Below are 27,500 nucleotides of genomic sequence, written 5' to 3'. Positions count from 1 at the left end.
GAGACAGAGGAGAGAGAGAACAGAGAGAGAACAGAGCGAGAGAGACAGAGAGTACAGAGAGAGAGAGAGAGAGTACAGAGAGAGAGTATAGAGAGAGAGAGAGAGAAAGAAAGAAAGAGAGAACAGATAGAGAGAGACAGAGGAGACAGAGAACAGAGAGAGAACAGAGAGAGAGAGAGAGAGAAAGAAAGAGAGAACAGATAGAGAGAGACAGAGGAGAGAGAGAACAGAGAGAGAACAGAGCGAGAGAGACAGAGAGTACAGAGAGAGAGATAGAGAGAGAGAGAGTACAGAGAGAGAGTATAGAGAGAGGAGAGAGAACAGCGAGAGAGAGAAAGAGAGTGAACAGAGAGAGAGAGAACAGAGAGTGAGAGAACAGAGAGAGAGAGAGAGAGAGAGTACAGAGAGAGAACAGCGAGAGAGAAAGAGAGAGAGAGAGTACAGAGAAAGAGTATAGAAAGAAAGAGAGAGAGCGAGCGAGAGAGAGAAAGGGGGGAAGGAGAATAAAGGTTCATTGTGTTTGGAGTCAGACAGCCCACACAGAAGATGAGAACATTATGGAGGATTGTGGAATGACTCCATTACAGTCGTACCGACAGTAGATATACAGTGGAAACAACAGAGGGGTCCCACAGAAGATATACAGTATAACTGTTTAGTAGAAGTGAACCATGGCTTTAACTGTTGACCATAGTTTTACTGTCCTCACAGATTCTGACTGCGGTTATGTGGTCCTAGTACAAATCAAATACAACAAGTGTAGACCTTACCACAAAATGCTTACTTAAAAGCCCTTAACTAACCACGCAGAGTTTTAAAATATGAAGGCAGAAAAATCTGCACAATAAACTAAAGGAAAAATAGTAACAGGATAAAATAACAATAACGAGGCTATAAACAAGAATCACCAGTACCAGTCGATGTGGGTTGTTGCTACAGTGGGTACACAGTAGTGTGGTGTGACTGTAGCGTAATATTGACCAACTGAAGTTGTTGCTACAATGGGTACACAGTAGTGTGGTCTGACTGTAGCGTAATATTGACCAACTGAAGTTGTTGCTACATGGGTACACAGTAGTGTGGTCTGACTGTAGCGTAATATTGACCAACTGAAGTTGTTGCTACAATGGGTACACAGTAGTGTGGTGTGACTGTAGCGTAATATTGACCAACTGAAGTTGTTGCTACAGTGGTCTTACTGTGGTCGTATAGTAGATGTTAACCATGGTATTGTGGTCTTACCATAGATGTTGAGGGTGGTGGTGCGGTTGCTGGAGCCCAGCACGTTCTCTGCCAGGCAGGTGTATTCCCCTCCGTCCTCCAGACGAACGTGTTCTATATGCAGGCTGCCGTCTCTACGCACCGTCACATACGGGCTGGAGCTCACCTGGCATGGACAGGAACACATTCAACAGGTGAGAACATTACATGGGGGGGACATACACAGACACACACAACCAGCTGTATTGGAACACGGTATGTATGAAACATGTGGTATGTATGAAACATGTGGTATGTATAAAACATGTGGTATATGTATGAAACATGTGGTATGTATGTATGAAACATGTGGTATGTATAAAACATGTGGTATGTATGAAACATGTGGTATGTATAACACATGTGGTATGTATGAAACATGTGGTATGTATGTATAAAACATGTGGTATGTATGAAACATGTGGTATGTATAAAACATGTGGTATGTATAAAACATGTGGTATGTATGAAACATGTGGTATGTATAACACATGTGGTATGTATGAAACATGTGGTATGTATGTATAAAACATGTGGTATGTATGAAACATGTGGTATGTATAAAACATGTGGTATGTATGAAACATGTGGTATGTATGAAACATGTGGTATGTATAAAACATGTGATATGTATGTATAAAACATGTGGTATGTATAAAACGTGTGGTATGTATGTATAAAACATGTGGTATGTATGTATGTATGAAACATGTGGTATGTATGAAACATGTGGTATGTATGAAACATGTGGTATGTATGAAACATGTGATATGTATGAAACATGTGATATGTATGTATAAAACATGTGGTATGTATAAAACATGTGGTATGTATAAAACATGTAGTATGTATAAAACTTGTGGTAAGTATGTATGTATGTATAAAACATGTGGTATGTATGAAACATGTGGTATGTATAAAACATGTGGTATGTATAACACATGTGGTATGTATGAAACATGTGGTATGTAAGAAACATGTGGTATGTATGAAACATGTGGTATGTATGAAACATGTGATATGTATGTATAAAACATGTGGTATGTATGAAACATGTGGTATGTATAAAACATGTGGTATGTATGTATAAAACATGTGGTATGTATGTATAAAACATGTGGTATGTATAAAACATGTGATATGTATGTATAAAACATGTGGTATGTATGAAACGTGTGGTATGTATGAAACGTGTGGTATGTATAAAATATGTGATATGTATATATAAAACATTTGATATGTATAAAACATGTGGTATGTATAAAACGTGTGGTATGTATAAAACATGTGGTATGTATGAAACATGTGGTATGCATAAAATATGTGATATGTATATATGAAACATGTGGTATGTATAAAACATGTGGTATGTATGAAACATGTGGTATGTATAAAATATGTGATATGTAGATATAAAACATGTGGTATGTATAAAACATGTGGTATGTATAAAACATGTGATATGTATGTATGAAACATGTGGTATGTATAAAACATGTGGTATGTATAAAACATGTAGTATGTATGAAACATGTGGTATGTATAAACATGTGATATGTGTAAAACATGTGGTATGTATGAAACATGTGGTATGTATAAAATATGTGATATGTATATATAAAACATGTGGTATGTATAAAACATGTGGTATGTATAAAACATGTGGTATGTATGTATGAAACATGTGGTATGTATAAAACATGTGGTATGTATAAAACATGTGGTATGTATAAAACATGTGATATGTATAAAACATGTGGTATGTATAAAATGTGTGGTATGTATGTATAAAACATGTGGTATATGTATAACACATGTGGTATGTATGAAACATGTGGTAGGTATGTATGAAACATGTGGTATGTATGTATGAAACATGTGGTATGTATGAAACATGTGGTATGTATAAAACATGCGGTATGTATAAAACATGTGGTATGTATGAAACATGTGGTATGTATGAAACATGTGGTATGTATGAAACATGTGGTATGTATAAAACATGTGGTATGTATAAAACATGTGGTATGTATGAAACATGTGGTATGTATAAAACATGCGGTATGAATGTATAAAACATGTGGTATGTATGAAACATGTGGTATGTATGTATAAAACATGTGGTATGTATGAAACATGTGGTATGTATAAAACATGTGGTATGTATAAAACATGTGGTATGTATAAAACATGTGGTATGTATGAAACATGTGGTATGTATGTATAAAACATGTGGTATGTATGAAACATGTGGTATGTATGTATAAAACATGTGGTATGTATGTATAAAACATGTGGTATGTAGGAAACATGTGGTATGTATGTATAAAACATGTGGTATGTATGAAACATGTGGTATGTATGTATAAAACATGTGGTATGTATGAAACATGTGGTATGTATGTATAAAACATGTGGTATGTATGAAACATGTGGTATGTATGAAACATGTGGTATGTATAAAACATGTGGTATGTATGTATAAAACATGTGGTATGTAGGAAACATGTGGTATGTATGTATAAAACATGTGGTATGTATGAAACATGTGATATGTATGTATAAAACATGTGGTATGTATGAAACATGTGGTATGTATAAAACATGTGGTATGTATAAAACATGTGGTATGTATAAAACATATGGTATGTATGAAACATGTGGTATGTATGTATAAAACATGTGGTATGTATAAAACATCTGGTATGTATAAAACATGTGGTAGGTAGAAAACATTTGGTATGTATGTATGAAACATTTGGTATGTTTAAAACATGTGGTTTGTATAAAACATGTGGTATGCATAAAACATGTGGTATGTATGTATAAAACATGTGGTAGGTATGTATGAAACATGTGGTATGTATAAAACATGTGGTATGTATAAAACATGCGGTATGTATAAAACATGTGGTATGTATAAAACATGTGGTATGTATAAAACCTGTGGTATGTATGTATAAAACAAGTGGTATGTATAAAACATGTGGTATGTATAAAACATGTGGTATGTATAAAACATGTGGTAGGTAGAAAACGTGTGGTATGTATGAAACATGTGGTATGTATGAAACATGTGGTATGTATAAAACATGTGGTATGTATAAAACATGTGGTATCCATAAAACATGTGGTATGTATGTATAAAACATGTGGTAGGTATGTATGAAACATGTGGTATGTCTAAAACATGTGGTATGTATAAAACATGCGGTATGTATAAAACATGTGGTATGTATAAAACATGTGGTATGTATGAAACATGTGGTATGTATAAAACGTGTGGTATGTAGGAAACATGTGGTATGTATGTATAAAACATGTGGTATGTATGAAACATGTGGTATGTATGTATAAAACATGTGGTATGTATGAAACATGTGGTATGTATAAAACATGTGGTATGTATAAAACATGTGGTATGTATAAAACATTTGGTATGTATAAAACATGTGGTATGTATGTATAAAACATGTGGTATGTATAAAACATCTGGTATGTATAAAACATGTGGTAGGTAGAAAACATTTGGTATGTATGTATGAAACATTTGGTATGTTTAAAACATGTGGTATGTATAAAACATGTGGTATGCATAAAACATGTGGTATGTATGTATAAAACATGTGGTAGGTATGTATGAAACATGTGGTATGTATATAACATGTGGTATGTATAAAACATGCGGTATGTATAAAACATGTGGTAGGTATAAAACATGTGGTATGTATAAAACATGTGGTATGTATGTATAAAACAAGTGGTATGTATAAAACATGTGGTATGTATAAAACATGTGGTATGTATAAAACATGTGGTAGGTAGAAAACGTGTGGTATGTATGAAACATGTGGTATGTATAAAACGTGTGGTATGTATAAAACATGTGGTATGTATGAAACATGTGGTATGTATAAAACCTGTGGTATGTATAAAACATGTGGTATGCATAAAACATGTGGTATGTATGTATAAAACGTGGTAGGTATGTATGAAACATGTGGTATGTATAAAACATGTGGTATGTATAAAACATGCAGTATGTATAAAACATGTGGTATGTATAAAACATGTGGTATGTATGAAACATGTGGTATGTATAAAACGTGTGGTATGTATAAAACACGTGGTATGTATGAAACATGTGGTATGTATGAAACATGTGGTATGTATAAAACATGTGGTAGGTATGTATGAAACATGTGGTATGTATAAAACATGTGGTAGGTATGTATGAAACATGTGGTATGTATAAAACATGTGGTATGTATGTATAAAACATGTGGTATGTATAAAACATGTGGTATGTATAAAACATGTGGTAGGTATGTATGAAACATGTGGTATGTATAAAACATGTGGTATATATGTATAAAACATGTGGTATGTATAAAACATGCGGTATGTATGAAACATGTGGTATGTATAAAACATGTGGTATGTATGTATAAAACATGTGGTATGTATAAAACATGTGGTATGTATAAAACATGTGGTAGGTATGTATGAAACATGTGGTATGTATAAAACATGTGGTATGTATGTATAAAACATGTGGTATGTATAAAACATGTGGTATGTATGAAACATGTGGTATGTATGAAACATGTGGTATGTATAAAACATGTGGTATGTATAAAACATGTGATATATATATATATAAAACATGTGGTAGGTAGAAAACATGTGGTATGTATAAAACATGTGGTATGTATAAAACATGTGGTATGTATGAAACATGTGGTATGTATGTATAACACATGTGGTATGTATGAAACATATGGTATGTATAAAAACATGTGGTATGTATAAAACATGTGGTAGGTATGTATGAAACATGTGGTATGTATAAAACATGCGGTATGTACAGTGCCTTGCGAAAGTATTTGGCCAACTTGAACTTTGCGACCTTTTGCCACATTTCAGGCTTCAAACATAAAGATATAAAACTGTATTTTTTTTTTTGTGAAGAATCAACAACAAGTGGGACACAATCATGAAGTGGAATGACATTTATTGGATATTTCAAACTTTTTTAACAAATCAAAAACTGAAAAATTGGGCTTGCAAAATTATTCAGACCCCTTAAGTTAATACTTTGTAGCGCCACCTTTTGCTGCGATTACAGCTGTAAGTCGCTTGGGGTATGTCTCTATCAGTTTTGCACATCGAGAGACTGACATTTTTTCCCATTCCTCCTTGCAAAACAGCTTGAGTTCAGTGAGGTTGGATGGAGAGCATTTGTGAACAGCAGTTTTCAGTTCTTTCCACAGATTCTCAATTGGATTCAGGTCTGGACTTTGACTTGGCCATTCTAACACCTGGATATGTTTATTTTTGAACCATTCCATTGTAGATTTTGCTTTATGTTTTGGATCATTGTCTTGTTGGAAGACAAATCTCCATCCCAGTCTCAGGTCTTTTGCAGACTCCATCAGGTTTTCTTCCAGAATGGTCCTGTATTTGGCTCCATCCATCTTCCCATCAATTTTAACCATCTTCCCTGTCCCTGCTGAAGAAAAGCAGGCCCAAACATTGATGCTGCCACCACCATGTTTGACAGTGGGGATGGTGTGTTCAGCTGTGTTGCTTTTACGCCAAACATAACGTTTTGCATTGTTGCCAAAAAGTTCAATTTTGGTTTCATCTGACCAGAGCACCTTCTTCCACATGTTTGGTGTGTCTCCCAGGTGGCTTGTGGCAAACTTTAAACGACACTTTTTATGGATATCTTTAAGAAATGGCTTTCTTCTTGCCACTCTTCCATAAAGGCCAGATTTGTGCAATATACGACTGATTGTTGTCCTATGGACAGAGTCTCCCACCTCAGCTGTAGATCTCTGCAGTTCATCCAGAGTGATCATGGGCCTCTTGGCTGCATCTCTGATCAGTCTTCTCCTTGTTTGAGCTGAAAGTGTAGAGGGACGGCCAGGTCTTGGTAGATTTGCAGTGGTCTGATACTCCTTCCATTTCAATATTATCGCTTGCACAGTGCTCCTTGGGATGTTTAAAGCTTGGGAAATCTTTTTGTATCCAAATCCGGCTTTAAACTTCTTCACAACAGTATCTCGGACCTGCCTGGTGTGTTCCTTGTTCTTCATGATGCTCTCTGCGCTTTTAACGGACCTCTGAGACTATCACAGTGCAGGTGCATTTATACGGAGACTTGATTACACACAGGTGGATTGTATTTATCATCATTAGTCATTTAGGTCAACATTGGATCATTCAGAGATCCGCACTGAACTTCTGGAGAGAGTTTGCTGCACTGAAAGTAAAGGGGCTGAATAATTTTGCACGCCCAATTTTTCAGTTTTTGATTTGTTAAAAAAGTTTGAAATATCCAATAAATGTCGTTCCACTTCATGATTGTGTCCCACTTGTTGTTGATTCTTCACAAAAAAATACAGTTTTATATCTTTATGTTTGAAGCCTGAAATGTGGCAAAAGGTCGCAAAGTTCAAGGGGGCCGAATACTTTCGCAAGGCACTGTATAAAACATGTGGTATGTATAAAACATGTGGTATGTATGTATAAAACATGTGGTATGTATGAAACATGTGGTATGTATAAAACATGTGGTATGTATGTATAAAACATGTGGTATGTATGAAACATGTGGTATGTATAAAACATGTGGTATGTATAAAACATGTGGTATGTATGTATGAAACATGTGGTATGTATGAAACATGTGGTATGTATGAAACATGTGGTATGTATGAAACATGTGTTATGTTTGAAACATGTGGTATGTATGAAACATGTGGTATGTATGAAACGTGGTATGTTTAAAACACCCAAATACACTTACAGAATGGACCTCTACTCAAAACGGGCACAGGTGGTCCATAGACGAGTCTAATATTAGATTTAAAATCATTGCTAAAACAATAGACACCTTCATAGACGTTGCAGTGAGAAAGTCATTTTGGAGTGGTTTTGTTACATTTTTTTATTCAATTTTATGAATCATTCCTCAACTGTCTGATGACAAATTGGTGTAATCTTATTCACAGTGCTTAACCACAGGCAGATCTCAGGCACCAGTAGTGTGTATGTGTGTGTGCATATGCACGCGCGTGTGTGTGTGGGTATGTGTGTGTGCGTACCAGTATGTGTGTGTGTGTGTGTGTGTGTGTGTGTGCGCGCGTGTGTGTGTGTGTGTGGGTATGTGTGTGTGCATGCCAGTGTGTGTGTGTGTGTGTGTGTGTGTGTGTGTGTGTGTGTGTGTGTGTGTGTGTGTGTGTGTGTGTGTGTGTGTGTGTGTGTCAGTGTGTGTGTATATGTGTGTGTGTGTCAGTGTGTGTGTGTGCCAGTGTGTGTGTGTGCCAGTGTGTGTGTATAGCCTTCTCACCAGGCCGTGGTTGTGTAGCCAGCGTCTCTCAGGTAGGGGGTTTCCCGCCAGCAGCACACAGGGCAGAGTCACCTGCTGCTCCTTGATCACATTCAGCACCCCAGGACTGTGGCCAATCACCGGGGACACTGTAAAAAATCATAAAAACAAGTGGCTGTTTGTTTCCAGGGACCATGGGCTCTCCTGCTCTCTCCATGACTGACCAGGGCTCACCTCCATTGGGTCCACTTCCCAGTTGCCTCCCTGCTTTACCGCACACTCTCTTCCATATGGTTTCCACATCTCCACACTGAGAGGCTTAGGGAACGCATGGTTGCTATAAATACTGACGTATTTACACTCTCTCCCTAGGCACGATGTAAAGGGCTCACATACACCCAAAACACACACACACACACAGTTGGTCTAGATGACATCATACATACTGTATGTGTGTGAATGTGCAGCGATTTGAACACGTTCACACGGTCATCTGGGGGACAGAAACAGTTGACAAGGTGTTGGCCAGGAGAACATGACCAACATGAAGATAATCTGACCATAAACTGACCACCCAACTGTCTCCAGTCAAACACAATGTGACCATCCTCATTGATATGAACTGACCTCCTGAAAGGAAATATATGAAAATGCCCCATATGAACCCTGACCAGTTGACTTTACCACGAAAACCTGGCCTAGGCCTAAATATTCTTTCTGAGCCCAGAACATACGGTATGTTCCCCCGTGTGCTCGGGTGGCAGGTAGCCTAGTGGTTAGAGTGTCGGGCCAGTAACTGAACGAGTGTTGGATCGAATCCCTAAGCTGACAATTTGTCGTTCTGTCCAAGAACAAGGCAGTTAACCCACTGTTTCCCGGTCGGCTGTCATTGCAAATAAGAATTTGTTCTTAACTGACTTGCCTAGTTAAATAAAGATAAACATTCTATGCTCGAGTAGACACTCAGGGTTAATGTATACATTACATCTCTTATCCCTCTGGCTATCCGTCCACTCAAGGCCTGTAACACAAACAGCCGTCAGTTCGAGTCCTGCTTCTCCACTCTGAGACGGGAACTGGGAGTGTGGCATGACAAGACTGATGATTCCTGCCTGAGAGGATCCAGCATGAGGAAAGACAGAGATGAACAAGATGGTTGCCAGATTGGAAAGGAATCCCCCTTTTATGTTCACACATAACATAAAGATGGACTGACTGACTGACTGACTGGCTGGTTAACTGACTACAGGAAGAGATAAGGTTTGCCTGATGTAATGTGGTTCTTGCCAGCTGCTGAGCTAACAGACGATATGAGGGAGAGAAAGAGAGACAGAGAGAGAGAGACAGGGAGAGAGAGCGAGAGAGTGAGAGAGTGAGAGAGAGAGAGATACGGAGATAGAAACAGAGAGATATGAAGAGAGATACAGAGAGAGAGAGAGATACAGAGAGAGGAAGTAGTGTTGGGGGAAAAACATACAACATTATAAAATCCATGCACACAAACAACAAGTGTGCGGTTAAAATTACCGAAAAATACACATATTTCTTTCCACAGGGCCATGCAGCTTGAGCCCCACCCTCTTCAACATATATATCAACGAATTGGTGAAGGCACTTGAACAGTCTGCAGCACCCGGGCCTCACCCTACTAGAATCTGAAGTCAAATGTCTACAGTTTGCTGATGATCTGGTGCTTCTGTCCCCAACCAAGACAGGACTACAGTAGCACCTAGATCTTCTGCACAGATTCTGTCAGACCAGGGCCCTGACAAAAAGGTCCAGTTGACAGGACCACAAATACAAATTCCATCTAGACATCGTTGCCCTAGAGCACACAAAAACTATACATACCTCGGCCTAAACATCAGAGCCTCGGATGACTTCCAGAAAGGCAAGAAAGGCCTTCTACGCCATCAAAAGGAACATCAAATTCAACATACCAATGAGGATCTGGCTAAAAATACTTCAATCAGTTATAGAACCCATTGTCCTTCATGGCTGTGGGGTCTGGGGACCGCTCACCAACCAATAATTCAAAAAATGGGACAAACACCAAATTGAGACTGTGTGTAGAATTCGGTTTACAATGTAAAACACCAAATAATGCATGCAGAGCAGAATTATGACGATACCCGCTAATGATCAAAATCCAGAAAAGAGCCATTCAATTCTACAACCACCTAAAAGGAAGTGATTCCCAAACCTTCCATAACAAAGCCATCACCTACAGAGAGATGAACCTGGAGAAGAGTCCCCTAAGCAAGCTGGTCCTGGGGCTCTGTTCACAAACACAAACACACCCCACAGAGCCCCAGGACAGCAACACAACTAGACCCAACGAAATCATGAGAAAACCAAAAGAGAATTACTTGACACATTGGAAACAATTAACCAAAAAACTGAGCAAACTAGAATGCTATATGGCCCTAAACAGAGAGTAAACAGTGGCATAATATCGGACCATTGTGACTGCCCAAACTTAAGGAAAGCTTTGACTATGTACAGACTCAGTGAGCATAGCCTTGCTATTGAGAGCTGCTCCCATAGGCAGACCTGGCTCTCAAGAGAAGACAGGCTATGCTCACTGCCCACGAAATGAGGTGGAAACTGAGCTGCACTTCCTAACCTCCTGCCCAATGTACGACCATATTAGAGACACATATTTCCCTCAGATTACACAGACCCACAAAGAATTCGAAAACAAATCAAATTTTGATAAACTCCCTATTGGGTGAAATATCACAGTGTGCCATCACAGCAGCAAGATTTGTGACCTGTTGCCACAAGAAAATGGCAACCAGTGAAGAACAAACACCATTGTAAATACAACCCATATTTATGTTTATTTATTTTCCCTTTTGTAATTTAACTGTTTGCACATCATTACAACACTGTATATAACCATAATATGACTGTGTAACTTTTGTGAGTGTAATGTTCACTGTTAATTTTTTTTGGTTTATTATTTATTTCACTTGCTTTGGCAAAGTAAACATATGTTTCCCAATGCAATAAAGGAGACAGAGACACAGAGAGAGAGAGAAAAAGACAAAGAGAGAGAGAGAAAAAGACAAAGAGAGAGAGAGAGAGAGAGAGAGAGAGAGAGAGAGAGAGAGAGAGAGAGAGATGCAGAAAGAGCGAGGGAGACAGAGAGAGAGAGAGACAGAAAGAGAGAGACAGAGAGAGAGACAGAGAGAGAGAGAGAGAGAGAGAGAGACAGAGAGAGAGACAGCGAGAGAGACAGAGAGAGAGAGACAGAGAGAGAGACAGAGAGAGAGAGAGAGAGAGACAGAGAGAGAGACAGAGAGAGAGAGAGAGAGAGAGAGAGACAGAGAGAGAGACAGCGAGAGAGACAGAGAGAGAGAGAGAGACAGAGAGAGAGACAGAGAGAGAGAGAGACAGAGAGAGAGACAGAGAGAGAGAGAGAGACAGAGAGAGAGACAGCGAGAGAGACAGAGAGAGAGAGACAGAGAGAGAGACAGAGAGAGAGAGAGAGAGAGAGAGATAGACAGAGAGAGAGACAGAGAGAGAGACAGAGAGATTAAGAAAGAGGGCGGCAGGGCTGTAGAACTGACTGGGACACCTCCCATGTTTTGCTTGTTGCGTTGCCACAGTAACCCCAGAGGCGGGGTGTTATGGGCAGGGACTGTGTCACTAGTGAAGTGGGGCACACGTTAATATGGGGCAGCTGGATCTGATGGGACCTTTAGCCCAAATAAGAACCCAGTGACTGTGAGTTCCCCCAGTCAGTCCTGCATTGCTGCTGAATGGTGCTTAACAAGGTACACATGTGTAAACAAACACACACAACATTTAAGAAGCATGCACACACACTCACATACACACACACACACACACTCACATACACTCACACATACTGTACATACTGTACATACCTGCCGCGCATTTGACAGGGTTGTGATACATGCATTGGGAATTCAAGCAGAGCAGGCGTGCCTTTCATAAATAAACAGACACACACATATACACGTTTTCACACACACATACACACATTTTTATACACACATTTACAGTCACAGGCAATCCAAAGAAGTGTGTGGGCTTTGACAGGGCTGGGCTTTGAAGTTAGAAACCAAACTCTGAACTCAACAATCTCCACTATGGATGCTGCCCAGCCATATCTGTGTCTCTCCCACTTTAGTGAAATCGAAATATATAGGATTGCGTGCATACCATGGATCCTTTAAAGACTACAGAGGACCTGCTGTTCTTACTCAATGTCAAGATGACTCAAAGTCAAGGTATTTCAATGTGTTATGAGGCTTGGTGAAACTGCAACCGATATATAAATGTACAGAACCAGTCAAAGGTTTGAGCACACCTAATCATTCCAGGGTTTTTCTTTATTTTTAATATTTTCTACATTGTAGAATAACAGTGAAGACATCAAAACTACGAAATAACACATATGAAATCATGTAGTAACCAAAAAAGAGTGAAAAAAATCTAAATATATTTTATACTTGAGATTCTTCAAAGTAGCTACCCTTTGCTTTGATGACAGCTTTGCACTCTTGGCATTCTCGCAACCAGCTTCATTCCAGTCACCTGGAATGCATTTCAATTAACAGGTGTGCCATGTTAAAAGTTTGTTTGTGGAATTTCTTTCCTTCTTAATGCATTTGAGCCAATCAGTTGTGTTGTGACTTGCTTGGGCCAAGAAACACGAGCAATGGACATTAGACCTGTGGAAATCTGTCCTTTGGTCTGATGAGTCCAAATTTGAGATTTTTGGTTCCAACCGTCATGTCTTTGTGAGATGCAGTGTAGGTGAACGTATGATCTCCGCATGTGTGGTTCCCACCGTCAAGCATGGAGGAATTGGGATGGTGTTTTGCTGGTGACACTGTTGGTGATTTATTTAGGATTCAAGACACACTTTACCAGCATGGCTACCACAGCATTCTGCAGCGATACGACATCCCATCTGGTTTGCACTAAGTGGGACTACAATTTGTTTTTTAACAGGACAATGACGTAAAACACCTCCAGGCTGTGTAAGGGGTATTTGACCAAAAGGGAGAGTGATGTAGTGCTACATCAGATGACCTGGCCTCCACAATCACCCGACCTCAACCCAATTGAGATGGCTTGGGATGAGTTGGACTGCAGAGTGAAGGAAAAGCAGCCAACAAGTGCTCAGCATATATGGGAATTTCTTCAAGACTGTTGGAAAAGCATTCCAAGACTTGTACCGAAGCCACTCCTGCATTGTCTTGGCTGTGTGCTTTGGGTCGTTGTCCTGTTGGAAGGTGACCCTTCCAACAGCCCGAGTCTGAGGTCCTGAACACTCTGAAGCAGGTTTTCATCAAGGATCTCTCTGTACTTTGCCCCGTTCATCTTTGCCTCGATCCTGACAAGTCTCCCAGTCCCTGCCACTGAAAAACATCCCCACAGCATGATACTTCTACCACCATGCTTCACTGTAGGGATGGTGCCAGGTATCCTCCAGATATGACACTTGGCATTCAGGCCAAAGAGCTCAATCTTGGTTTCATCAGATCAGAGAATCTTGTTTCTCATGGTCTGAGTCATTAGGTGCCTTTTGGCAAACTCATAGCGGGCTGTCATGTGCCTTTTACTGAGGAGTGGCTTCCGTCTGGCCACTCGACCATAAAGGCCTAATTGGTGGAGTGCTGCAGAGATGGTTGTCCTTCTGGAACATTCTCCCATCTTCACAAAGGAACTCTAGAGCTCTGTCAGAGTGACCATCGGGTTCAATTCATTCGACCTCATGGCTTGGTTATTGTTCTGACAGGCACTGTCAACTGTGGGACCTTATATAGACAGGTGTGTGCCTTTCCAAATCATGTCCAATCAATGTAATTTACCACAGGTGGACTCTAGTCAAATTGTTGATACAGCTCAAGGATGATCAATGGAAACAGGATGCACCTGAGCTCAATTTGGAGTTGCATAGCAAAGTTTGCTAAATGTTTCTAAAAACCTGCTTTTAATTTGTCATTATGGGGTATTTTGTGCAGATTGCTGAGGGAATTGTTTAATTTAATCAACCCTTTTGCCCTCAGAACATCCTAAATTTGTCAGGTCATCGACTCTATAAGGTGTCAAAAGCATTCCACAGGGATGCTGGCCCATGTTGACATGTTGAATGCTTCCCACAGTTGTGTCAAGTCAGGTGGATGTCCTTTTGGTGGTGGACCATTCTTAATACACATGGGGAAACTGTTGAGCTTGAAAAACCCAGCAGCGATGCAGCTCTTGACTCAACCAGTGCGCCTGGATTCACCTGGTCAGTCTATGTCATTGAAAGAGCAGGTGTTGCTAATCTTTTATACACTTAGTGTATCTCTCTACTCTCTCTTTCTCACTGTGATTTAGGTCTTTTTTCTCCCATGACTTCTGCAAGAACTGACATCCCCTTCAAACCATGCCAGGGAATTTGAGCCGCGTTCCTCTGAGTTCACCCCTACATTCCCTCGCCTTCAAATAAACTCAATGCATGCGGCCCATTACTCACACACACACAACTCCAGCACAACTGAAATATCACTCAAACGCTGAGCGCTTTCCTCTGCTGCTCACAGTGAAAATATTCACTTTCAATTCAAAAGTAGCAATCTGTCTTTGAACGCAACAGAAGAAAGACCTGACCATTGATGAATGTGATCTAAACTCAGCAAAAAAAGAAACGTCCTCTCACTGTCAACTGAGTTTATTTTCAGCAAAATTAACATGTGTAAATATTTGTATGAACATAACAAGATTCAACAACTGAGACATAAACTGAACAAGTTCCACAGACGTGACAAACTGAAATGGAATTATGTGTCCCTGAAAAGAGGTCAAAGGTCAAAATCAACAGTCAGTATCTGGTGTGGCCACCAGCTGCATTAAGTACTGCAGTGCATCTCCTCCTCAAGGACTGCACCAGATTTGCCATTATCCCACTCTACCACCAAGGCACCTGCAAGTTCCCGGACATTTCTGTGGGGGAATGGCCCTAGCAGCCCTCACCTTCCGATCCAACAGGTCCCAGACGTGCTCAATGGGATTGAGATCCTGGCTCTTCGCTGGCCATGGCAGAACACTGACATTCCTGTCTTGCAGGAAATCACACACAGAGCGAGCAGTATGGCTGGTGGCATTGTCATGCTGGAGGGTCATGTGAGGATGAGCTTGCAGGAAGGGTACCACATGAGGGAGGAGGATGTCTTCCCTGTAACGCACAGCGTTGAGATTGCCTGCAATGACAACAAGCTCAGTCCAATGATGCTATGACACACCGCCCCAGATCATGACAGACCCTCCACCTCCAAATCGATCCACTCCAGATCATGACAGACCCTCCACCTCCAAATCGATCCACTCCAGATCATGACAGACCCTCCACCTCCAAATCGATCCCGCTCCAGAGTACAGGCCTCGGTTTAACGCTCATTCCTTCAACCATAAACGCGAATCCGACCATCACTCCATGTGAGACAAAACCGCGACTCGTCAGTAAAGAGCACTTTTTGGCAGTCCTGTCTGGTCCAGCAACGGTGGGTTTGTGCCCATAGTCAACGTTGTTGACGGTGAAGTCTGGTGAGGACCTGCCTTACAACAGGCCTACAAGCCCTCAGTCCAGCCACTCTCAGCCTATTGTGGACAGTCTGAGCACCGATAGAGGGATTGTGGTGTAACTCGGGCAGTTGTTGTTGCCATCCTGTACCTGTCCCGCAGGTGTGATGTTCAGATGTACCGATCCTGTGCAGGTGTTGGTACAAATAGTCTGTCACTGCGAGGACGATCAGCTGTCCGTTCTGTCTCCCTGTAGCGCTGTCTTAGGCGTCTCACAGTAAGGACATTGCAATTCATTACCCTGGCCACATCTGCAGTCCTCATGCCTCCTTGCAGCATGCCTAAGGCACGTTCACACAGATGAGCAGGGACCCTGGGTATCTTTCTTGTGGTGTTTTTCAGAGTCAGTAGAAAGGCCTCTTCAGTGTCCTAAGTTTTCATGACTGTGACCTTAATTACTTACCGTCTGTAAGCTGTTAGTGTCTTAACGACCGTTCCACAGGTGCATGTTCATTAATTGTTTATGGCTCATTGAACACGCATGGGAAACAGTGTTTAAACCCTTTACATTGAAGATCTGTGAAGTTATTTGGATTTTTATGAATTCTCTTTGAAAGACAGGGTCCTGAAAAAGGGACGTTTCTTTTTTTGCTGAGTTTAGCTGACTAAACTCCACACCATGGTGAAGGACGTTTCTGATGAACTTCATTAACGGAGTAGAGCAGTGACCAGTCTTTGTGGAATTCAACTCCAACTACATCGATTTGGCCAAAAATAATTCTAAACGTTAAAATTATGAAACGTTAACCTTGTTCCTATGTTTCTCCCCTGTAGTTGTCTTCCTTTCTTTGTTTGCTGAAATCCATTATTATTCATAAAAACTGAATCTAATACAACCACCAACTGTTTAATTGTTGAGATTCAATTGACATATAAACTTCCCTCTGTACCCCTATAATACCCACCTCTACCCTACCCACTGTACCTCTCCTATAATACCCTCCTCTACCCTACCCTCTGTACCCCTATAATACCCACCTCTACCCTACCCACTGTACCTCTCCTATAATACCTTCCTCTACCCTACCCTCTGTACCCCTCCTATAATACCCTCCTCTACCCTACCCTCTGTACCCCTCCTATAATACCCTCCTCTACCCTACCCTCTGTACCCTTCCTATAATACCCTCCTCAACCCTACCCTCTGTACCCCTCCTATAATACCCTCCTCTACCCTACCCTCTGTACCCCTCCTATAATACCCTCCTCTACCCTACCCTCTGTACCCCTCCTATAATACCTTCCTCTACCCTACCCTCTGTACCCCTCCTATAATACCCTCCTCTACCCTACACTCTCTACCCTCTAATACCCTATTCTACCCTACCCTCTGTACCCTATAATACCCTCCTCTACCCTACCCTCTGTACCCTCTGATACCCTAATCTACCCTACCCTCTGTACCCTACCCCTCCTACAGTACGCAGAGCATGTGATCAGAGATCCCTGTCTCTTACCCAGTCCGGTGACAGTGACTCTGGCGTGTGTCTGGATCCTCCCAAACTGGTTCTGGGCCTCACACACATACACCGTCTCATCCTCCACCCACAGATCTGACACAGAAAAGAGAGAAGATAGGAATTAGTGTGTGTGTGTGTATGTGCGTGCGTGTGTGCATGTGTATATGAACCAAAACCTCACTGCTGATTTGCAGGTCCCCTCCTGTCTTCTGTGTGATGGTGCTGTGTGTGGGGCGTCTGGTGAAGATGGGTGCGTTGTCCTCCCTCCTCCAGGTGATCTGGGGTTCGGGGTAGCCCTGCGCGTGGCACGGCAGGGTCACGTTAGAGCCAATGTCCGCCGCCACGTCAGACGGTTCTCTGGTGAACTGGGGTGCAGCTGGAAGGCAAAGGTCAGAGGTTAGGGTCAACAACACTAAGATCTAAATCCCTCATAAGACCATGAAGAAAGGCTTCCTTCATCCATCAATACAGCAGGCAACATTTGACATGGGACAATACAGTATAATGATGTGATTTTCTGATGGTAAACTGGTCTTTTCTGGGTGTAGAGATGTCAGATGTCTTTTTCATGATGTGTTCAAGAGTCCAGAGGAATCCTTACATCCTACATCCAGGGTGATCTTCCCAGGTGAGGAGGTTCCTGAAGGGTTCGCAGCCACACAGGTGTAGTCCCCCGCGTCAACGTCCTGTGTCTCCTTGATCGTCAGAGTCCCTCCCAGGGGGTCAATATCCATGTAGGATGATGGCCGCAGCTGCAGGTCGCCTGTGGGTCAAATAAAGGGCAACCAGGAAGTTGTTAACCAGGAAGTTGGCAACCGTCAATATGGTCATATCAAATAAAATGTTATTTGTCACGCTTCATAAACAACAGGTGTAGACTAACAGTGAAATGTTTACTTACGGGCCCTTCCCAACAATGTAAAGATAAATAATAGAACAACAATAACACAATGAATAAATACAAGATGAGTAACAACAACTTGGCTATATACACGAGGTACCAGTACCTAGTCGATGTGCAGGGTTGCGTGGTAATTGAGGTATATTACACAAAAGTATGTGGACACCTGCTCATCGAACATCTCATTCCAAAATCATGGGCATTAATATGGAGTTGGTCCCCCCTTTGCTGCTATAACAGCCTCCACTCTTCTAGGAAGGCTTTCCACTAGATGTTGGAACATTGCTGCGGGGACTTGCTTCCATTCAGCCAGGTCGGGCACTGATGTTCGGCGATTAGGCCTGGCTTGCAGTCTGCATTCCAATTCATTCAGCCTTTAGCTCAGTGTGTAATCCATGGCTTCTGGTTGGGATATGTACGTACGGTCACTGTGGGAACTACATCGTCGATGCACTTATTAATGAAGCCCGTGACTGTGTGTGGAGTAAAGGTGATCTAGAGTTTTTTCGCCTGTAGTTGCGCAGATGAGTTCAGTTTCCCTGCATTAAACTCACTGGCCACTAGGAGCACCGCCTCCAGATGGGAATGTTCTTGTTTGCTTACGGCCCTTTACAGCTGGTTGAGAGCGGTCTTAGTGCCAGCATCGGTTTGTGGTGGTAAATAGATGGCTAAGAAAAAGATAGATGAAAACTCTGGGTAAATAGTATGGTCTTCAGCTTATTATTTTCTATTCTATTTCTGTCGAGAAAAACCTATCAAGTACAAAAACTGACAAGCAAAACCAATTAAAGTTTATCAAATGCTTTGTGTTTGTTTACAGCAAATTTTTATGAAATGAGAATGAACATTTGCATCATTCATTCTTTCTTTTAGTGTGTACTCTTCATCTTTCTCTTTGTCTTTCTCGTTCAAAGAATAAGTGGACATAGCAGCAGAATGGAAAAGAGAGCGTTTTAAGGGTTAGACTAAAAGACAGGAGCGTTTTAAGGGTTTGACTAAAAGACAGGAGCGTTTTAAGGGTTAGACTAAAAGACAGGAGCGTTTTAAGGGTTAGACTAAAAGACAGGAGCGTTTTAAGGGTTTGACTAAAAGACAGGAGCGTTTTACGGGTTTAGACTAAAAGACAGGAGCGTTTTAAGGGTTAGACTAAAAGACAGGAGCGTTTTAAGGGTTAGACTAAAAGACAGGAGCGTTTTAAGGGTTTGACTAAAAGACAGGAGCGTTTTAAGGGTTAGACTAAAAGACAGGAGCGTTTTAAGGGTTTGACTAAAAGACAGGAGCGTTTTAAGGGTTTGACTAAAAGACAGGAGCGTTTTAAGGGTTAGACTAAAAGACAGGAGCGTTTTAAGGGTTAGACTAAAAGACAGGAGCGTTTTAAGGGTTTGACTAAAAGACAGGAGCGTTTTAAGGGTTTGACTAAAAGACAGGAGCGTTTTACGGGTTTAGACTAAAAGACAGGAGCGTTTTAAGGGTTAGACTAAAAGACAGGAGCGTTTTAAGGGTTAGACTAAAAGACAGGAGCGTTTTAAGGGTTTGACTAAAAGACAGGAGCGTTTTAAGGATTAGACTAAAAGAGAGGAGCGTTTTAAGGGTTAGACTAAAAGACAGGAGCGTTTTAAGGGTTTGACTCAAAGACAGGAGTGTTTTAAGGGTCCCACGAGGTGGCCAGAATAAGTCAAGTGTGTCAGAGGTGTCAGAGGAGCACTTCCTGTGCACCAGCCGATAAAACACTCCACTTCCTGCTCTGCACTCTATAAAATATATGACTTCCTGTCTGCCCAGGGCCCCGGCAAGCTGATTTATTAAGGCTAACACACAGAGGTATGTGAATGAGAAGTCTCTTTGTGGGTGTGTCTGTCTCTGTGTGTGTGTGTGTGTGTGTGTGTGTGTGTGTGTGTGTGTGTGTGTGTGTGTGTGTGTGTGTGTGCATGTGTGGGTGTACGTCTCTGTGTGTGTCTAAGACTGTGTGTGTAGGTCTCTGTGTGTGTCTGTCTGTCTGTTTGTGTGTTTGTGTGTCTGTGGTGTGTCTCTGTGTGTGTCTGTGTGTGTGTGTGTGTGTGTGTGTGTGCATGTCTCTGTCTGTGTGTGTGTGTGTGTATGTCTCTGTGTCTGTCTGTGTGTTTCTCTGTGTGTGTGTCTGTGTCTGTGTGTGTCTGTGAGTGTCTGTCTGTGTGTATGTCTCTATGTGTGTCTGTGTGTGTGTCTAAGTGTGTCTGTGTGTGTTTCTGTGTCTGTGTGTGTGTGTGTGTGTGTGTGTGTGTGTGTGTGTGTGTGTGTGTGTGTGTGTGTGTGTATGTGTGTGTGTATGTCTCTGTGTCTGTGTGTTTCTCTGTGAGTGTCTGTCTGTGTCTGTGTGAATGTCTCTATGTGTGTCTGTCTAAGTGTGTCTGTGTGTGTTTCTCTGTGTGTGTGTCTGTGTGTGTGTGTATGTGTGTGTGTGTGTGTGTGTGTGTCTCAGTATGTGTGTGTGTCTCTGTGTGTATATGCGTGTGTGTATCTGTGTGTGTGTGTGTGTGTGTGTGTCTCTGTGAGTTTCTCTGTGTGTGTGTGTGTGTGTGTGTGTGTGTGTGTGTGTGTGTGTGTGTGTGTGTCTGTGTGTATGTCTCTATGTGTGTCTGTCTAAATGTGTCTGTGTGTGTTTCTCTGTGTGTGTGTCTGTGTGTGCGTGTGTATATGTGTATGTGTGTGTGTGTGTGTGTCTCTGTATGTGTGTGTGTCTCTGTGTGTCTATGCGTGTGTGTATCTGTGTGTGTGTGTGTGTGTGTCTCTGTGAGTTTCTCTGTGTGTGTGTGTGTGTGTGTGTGTGTGTGTGTGTGTGTGTGTGTGTGTGTGTGTCTTTACGGCTACGACAGATGTCTGTGTGGGACTGACTTCTTCATTCCGCTCCCTCTCGATCCCAGGCTGTTTCGTGACCGGGAGTCCCATAGGGTGGCGTACAATTGGCCTAGCGTTGTCTAGGTTTGTTTGTCTGGGGAGGCTTTATTTGGATCATCGCGCTCTAGCGACTCCTTGTGGCGGGCCGGGTGCCTGCAGGCTGACTCGGTTGTCAGTTGAATGGTGTTTCCTCCAACACATCGGTGCGGGTGACTTCCGGGTTAAGCGCGCAGGTGTTAAGAAGCGCAGTTTGGCGGGTCATGTTTCAGAGGACGCATGACTCGACCTTCACCTCTACCGAGCACATTGGGGAGTTGCAGCGATGCAATTGGATATCATGAAAAAGAGGATATAGGATATACCCTACTTTCTACTACTGAACTAGAAGGATGATGAGAGTGGACACTTATAGGATATACCCTACCTTTTAGGAGCGGGAGGCAGTGACAAATAAATTGGTAATAAATATCTATCGAAAAGGATCACTATGGTAACCTATGAGCACCTTGCACCTCAGCTCAACTTCTTTCCATTACCAGTATTTATTTACAGACACTGCATTGATCTATATCCTAATCACATGATTCTCCGCCCGTACATAGACTACCTCATTTCATAGAGACCACACATACACTAGACACACTTGATCTGGCACGTCCAACCCGGAGAGGAGGGGTAGGCTACTTAACGTGAAGCAGCGAATTCTTAAGTGTGTGAATAATGCGACAGATGTGTTTCTAGTACAATAGGAAGAGGCCTGGTCCAACGCATACAAAGCAGAAAGACAACCGTTTCCCAATAATCTGCATGTAACGCGGTTCTTCCTGGGAAGGAGAGGCGGATCAAAACGCAGCGTGGTTATTTTTAGACATCTTTAATAAAGATGATAACTTGGACAATGTATAATACAAAATAAGAACCGTGAAAAACCGAAACAGCCCTATCTGGTGCAACCAACACAAAGACAGGAACAATCACCCAACAAACCCAACACAAAACAGGCTACCTAAATATGGCTCCCAATCAGAGACAATGACTAACACCTGCCTCTGATTGAGAACCATATCAAGCCAAACACAGAAACAGACAAACTAGACACACAACATAGAATGCCCCCTCAGATCACACCCTGACCAACCAAAACATAGAAACATACAAAGCAAACTATGGTCAGGGTGTGACACTGCAGGATAAACAAAGTCGTCTGTCTGAAAAAATGCAGACTGTGCCGCAATGATCTATGTTGGGACCCGCGGGAAAGCAACCCTCTACACCATAAAGTCAGGGTTGAGTAATCGTATGGGATTTTCATGTCCTGAGGAGTAAAAGCTACCCTCCATACTCAACGACAGATGAAGGCCTCTACTCTTCTCATCATCCCTCTCTGCCACACACAGGAGGCTGCTCCCAAGTCAACATACCTTACCTTTGAACCACCTGATCTCCGGCTGGGGGATCCCTGAGGCGGAGCATGCCAAGATGGTGGTTTCTCCTAGACCAATCAGAATCTCACTCAGCACCACGATCACCACAGGGGACTCTGGGAGAAGACAAGAGACCAGGGGGTGAGAGTATGAGAGAGGGAGACTGGCAGAGCACAACACAGGTTAAAGGAGTCCGTCAGTCTGTCCGTCTGCATTTCTGTTGTGTCCTACTCACCGATATAGGTGAGGACGGATGTTTGAGTGTCTGTCCCAGCCAGGTTGCTGGCCAGACAGCCGTACACCCCAGCATCCTTCTGTTCCATGTTCCTGATGATCAGACTCCCATCAGGGGTCATTCTGTGTCTGCACAGGGGCCAGAGGTCAGAGGGTTAATACATATTGACACACATCAACCTCATCTACACACACCTGTAATAACACAGCAACACAGACAACACTCCATGAAGTGCATTAGCACACAGTCATCTGAAGATCCCTAGCAACAGCTCAGACTAAATGATTTACTTATTTGTTAAGTGCCACCAGAGCACGATAACCCTTAAGCCTTGAGCACCACAACAGACAAAACAAACACAGGACACAGCATCCTTCTGCCACTCCTGACCTGCGTGACCTGTGTGAGAGGTGAAAGGTTGTGACCTCACCTGCTGGAACCCATGAGGAACATGTCGTTGTGTGTCCAGACCAGGTGGGGGGCGGGGTAACCTCTGGCAGAGCACCTGATCCTCACTTCCTGTCCCGTGGTAAAGGTCTGGTGCCGGGGGTCCACTGACACCTGGGGGGGCTCTGGAAGAAAGGAGGGGGTCAGAGGTCACAGCAACATGAATATCCTTAAATCATCTGGTTCAATAATGATTGCTGCCATCAAAGATCAATTCATATAATCCACTGACCAAATGTACATTGTATATCTTTAAAGTTGAAGGTGAGACTAACTTGCACAGTGGTTTATACAAGCATATCAATAAACACGTTGTGATGAAAGCAGGCAGATAGGAGTCTACCTGTGCCCAGAACCTGCCCCTTTGCCCTCCCACTCGCCAAGTGCCCTTTGGGGTGGTGGTATAATTATATATTTTTTGCATACAGTTTTTGCAGTTGTTGTTCTGAACCCACTGCCCCCAAGTCATCGTGACTTGGTCAAGTTTGCCACTCCCCACCCCTACCCCGTCCTTTAGTCTGCTCTGTACCGAGCTAACCTTTTTTCCCAGTCTGCCCTGTACCGAGCTAACCTTTTTCCCCAGTCTGCCCTGTACCGAGCTAACCTTTTTTCCCCAGTCTGCTCTGTACCGAGCTAACCTTATTCCCAGTCTGCTCTGTACCGAGCTAACCTTATTCCCAGTCTGCCCTGTACCGAGCTAACCTTTTCCCCAGTCTGCTCTGTACCGAGCTAACCTTTTCCCCAGTCTGCCCTGTACCGAGCTAACCTTTTTTCCCAGTCTGCTCTGTACCGAGCTAACCTTTTCCCCAGTCTGCCCTGTACCGAGCTAACCTTTTCCCCAGTCTGCCCTGTACCGGGCTAACCTTTTTTTTCCCAGTCTGCCCTGTACCGAGCTAACCTTATTCCCAGTCTGCTCTGTACCGAGCTAACCTTATTCCCAGTCTGCTCTGTACCGAGCTAACCTTTTTCCCAGTCTGCCCTGTACTGAGCTAACCTTTTTTTCCCAGTCTGCTCTGTACCGAGCTAACCTTTTCCCCAGTCTGCCCTGTACTGAGCTAACCTTTTTTTCCCAGTCTGCTCTGTACCGAGCTAACCTTTTCCCCAGTCTGCCCTGTACTGAGCTAACCTTTTCTCCAGTCTGCTCTGTACCGAGCTAACCTTTTCCCCAGTCTGCCCTGTACTGAGCTAACCTTTTTTTCCCAGTCTGCTCTGTACCGAGCTAACCTTTTTCCCAGTCTGCTCTGTACCGAGCTAACCTTTTTTTCCCAGTCTGCCCTGTACCGAGCTAACCTTTTCCCCAGTCTGCTCTGTACCGGGCTAACCTTTTTCCCAGTCTGCCCTGTAAATGCGGTAATAAAAATAGAAATGGACTCATAGCCGTGGAAAGGATCCTGGAGGTGCAGCAGCACCCCTGATATATTGAAAGACATTGGTCAAAGTTATAGATTTACTACCGCCTTTTCAGAAAGAAATCAAATTATTCAGAATAGCCTACTACACCCTATAATTTAGCCACAGAGGATCAATAGCTCATTTTTTACAAATTGCCTAGCTGTGGATTATGTGTGTAGTCCAATAACAAGGCATAGCCTACAGTCGAGAACGCACAATGAATCAGTCGGCAAACACCATGCAGGCAAAACACGCCTTTCGCAATATTTGAAATACAATTGCGGAAAAACACAGGTTGGAAAGCAAATAGCTCCTGCTGAAAGGAGAAGACTCCAACCTGTCTGCTGTTAGCCAGCAAAATATTTCATCAACTTCCAAATAGGCCTAGTTTGTCAGTGTCAAAGTAGCCTGTCATTTCCATCACTTGTGCGGTATTAAAAAAGATTCAGCAAAAGTCTCCAGTCATGTGAAAGGCCACCTTTTCCCCGGACTCTAGGCTACATTATTATAAAGGTACTTCAGAGCTCCCCAGGTCACCCGCTCTCATGACCTCAGAGCTCCCCAGGTCACCCCCCTCTCACAACCTCAGAGCTCCCCAGGTCACCCCCTGTCATGACAGAGCTCCCCAGGTCACCCCCTCTCACAACCTCAGAGCTCCCCAGGTCACCCCCCTCTCACAACCTCAGAGCTCCCCAAGTCACCCCCTCTCACAACCTCAGAGCTCCCCAGGTCACCCCCTCTCATGACCTCAGAGCTCCCCAGGTCACCCCCTCTCACAACCTCAGAGCTCCCCAGGTGACCCCCTCTCACGACCTCAGAGCTCCCCAAGTCACCCCCTCTCATGACCTCAGAGCTCCCCAGGTCACCCCCTCTCATGACCTCAGAGCTCCCCAAGTCACCCCCTCTCATGACCTCAGAGCTCCCCAGGTCACCCCCTCTCACAACCTCAGAGCTCCCCAAGTCACCCCCTCTCATGACCTCAAAGTTCCCCAGGTCACCCCCTCTCATGACCTCAGAGCTCCCCAGGTCACCCCCTCTCATGACCTCAGAGCTCCCCAGGTCACCCCCTCTCATGACCTCAGAGCTCCCCAGGTCACCCCCTCTCACAACCTCAGAGCTCCCCAGGTCACCCCCTCTCACGACCTCAGAGCTCCCCAGGTCACCCCCCTCTCACAACCTCAGAGCTCCCCAGGTCACCCCCCTCTGACACTCACTTTTTGTTCGAGCACCTCCCGATTTACAAATAAAGCACCGAACACAGTAGCCTAGACTCTAGTTAATCACCATATTGGCTATGATAATATCCACACAAGCCACTAGCCAGCTAGCCATATATCAGTTAGAAGATGATGGATATTACATTATATTATGAAGTTATTATTTAAGAGCATTGAAGATAAATCACAATCTGTAAAAAGTTGAATAGAGAGCAGATTTACATCAACATAAATGATCAGCTGACAGCCGAGCATCTTTTCCCCATGTCAATCATGTCTTTAGGAGACACTGTGACTAGCGTGCTGACGGTGTGTGATGAATGAGTGTGTTGTCACATAAATAATCAGACCTATGCAAATAAAAAAAGTATCATAATTCACTACAGAGGAACATATAAGGCTCAGGCAGTTAGTATGTTATGAACTTCGAGATATTAATGATTCAAATTTTTTCAAGTCAATTTTCACGTCTGTGCACGGCCCTGGATGAAAGGCTAAAGATGATGCAGATATAAGGCTTAGATTTGGTCTTGCTAGTTGGCACAGACAGCAGACTAACCCAGACCTCCATGGCCTGATACAGACCTGTCTAAAGATTTAGGCTCAGTTGTCACCCTTCTGCCTTGTTCAAACCTAACAGCTTTAATAGAACATCACAGTTGTATATTCTACGTAGCGTTAAAACTGCTGCACGTACAGTGCCTTGCGAAAGTATTCGGCCCCCTTGAACTTTGCGACCTTTTGCCACATTTCAGGCTTCAAACATAAAGATATAAAACTGTATTTTTTTGTGAAGAATCAACAACAAGTGGGACACAATCATGAAGTGGAACGACATTTGTTGGATATTTCAAACTTTTTTAACAAATCAAAAACTGAAAAATTGGGCGTGCAAAATTATTCAGCCCCTTTACTTTCAGTGCAGCAAACTCTCTCCAGAAGTTCAGTGAGGATCTCTGAATGATCCAATGTTGACCTAAATGACTAATGATGATAAATACAATCCACCTGTGTGTAATCAAGTCTCCGTATAAATGCACCTGCACTGTGATAGTCTCAGAGGTCCGTTAAAAGCGCAGAGAGCATCATGAAGAACAAGGAACACACCAGGCAGGTCCGAGATACTGTTGTGAAGAAGTTTAAAGACGGATTTGGATACAAAAAGATTTCCCAAGCTTTAAACATCCCAAGGAGCACTGTGCAAGTGATCATATTGAAATGGAAGGAGTATCAGACCACTGCAAATCTACCAAGACCTGGCCGTCCCTCTAAACTTTCAGCTCATACAAGGAGAAGACTGATCAGAGATGCAGCCAAGAGGCCCATGATCACTCTGGATGAACTGCAGA

At 42.8% G+C, this 27,500-nt stretch overlaps 1 protein-coding gene across 4 annotated transcripts in view; it reads right to left on the bottom strand.

Moving 5' to 3' along the window:
• The window catches only part of hmcn1 (hemicentin 1), a 223,525-nt gene that overhangs the window by 109,257 nt on the left and 86,768 nt on the right, over positions 1 to 27,500 (bottom strand). For all 4 annotated transcript variants that reach the window (XM_036978737.1, XM_036978740.1, XM_036978739.1 and 1 more), the window contains exons 12-19: positions 23,526 to 23,667; positions 23,096 to 23,223; positions 22,863 to 22,976; positions 18,263 to 18,424; positions 17,843 to 18,037; positions 17,659 to 17,754; positions 8,618 to 8,745; positions 1,243 to 1,387 (exon numbers count right to left, since the gene is read on the bottom strand). In XM_036978737.1, the coding sequence (XP_036834632.1) occupies positions 1,243 to 1,387; positions 8,618 to 8,745; positions 17,659 to 17,754; positions 17,843 to 18,037; positions 18,263 to 18,424; positions 22,863 to 22,976; positions 23,096 to 23,223; positions 23,526 to 23,667 (1,110 nt within the window). The remainder of the gene's footprint in view (positions 1 to 1,242; positions 1,388 to 8,617; positions 8,746 to 17,658; positions 17,755 to 17,842; positions 18,038 to 18,262; positions 18,425 to 22,862; positions 22,977 to 23,095; positions 23,224 to 23,525; positions 23,668 to 27,500) is intronic.

Source organism: Oncorhynchus mykiss, chromosome 5, assembly GCF_013265735.2.
Source record: "Oncorhynchus mykiss isolate Arlee chromosome 5, USDA_OmykA_1.1, whole genome shotgun sequence".
In the NCBI taxonomy this organism is placed as follows: Eukaryota; Metazoa; Chordata; class Actinopteri; order Salmoniformes; family Salmonidae; genus Oncorhynchus; species Oncorhynchus mykiss.
This window is presented reverse-complemented; position numbering and strand designations above follow the sequence as displayed.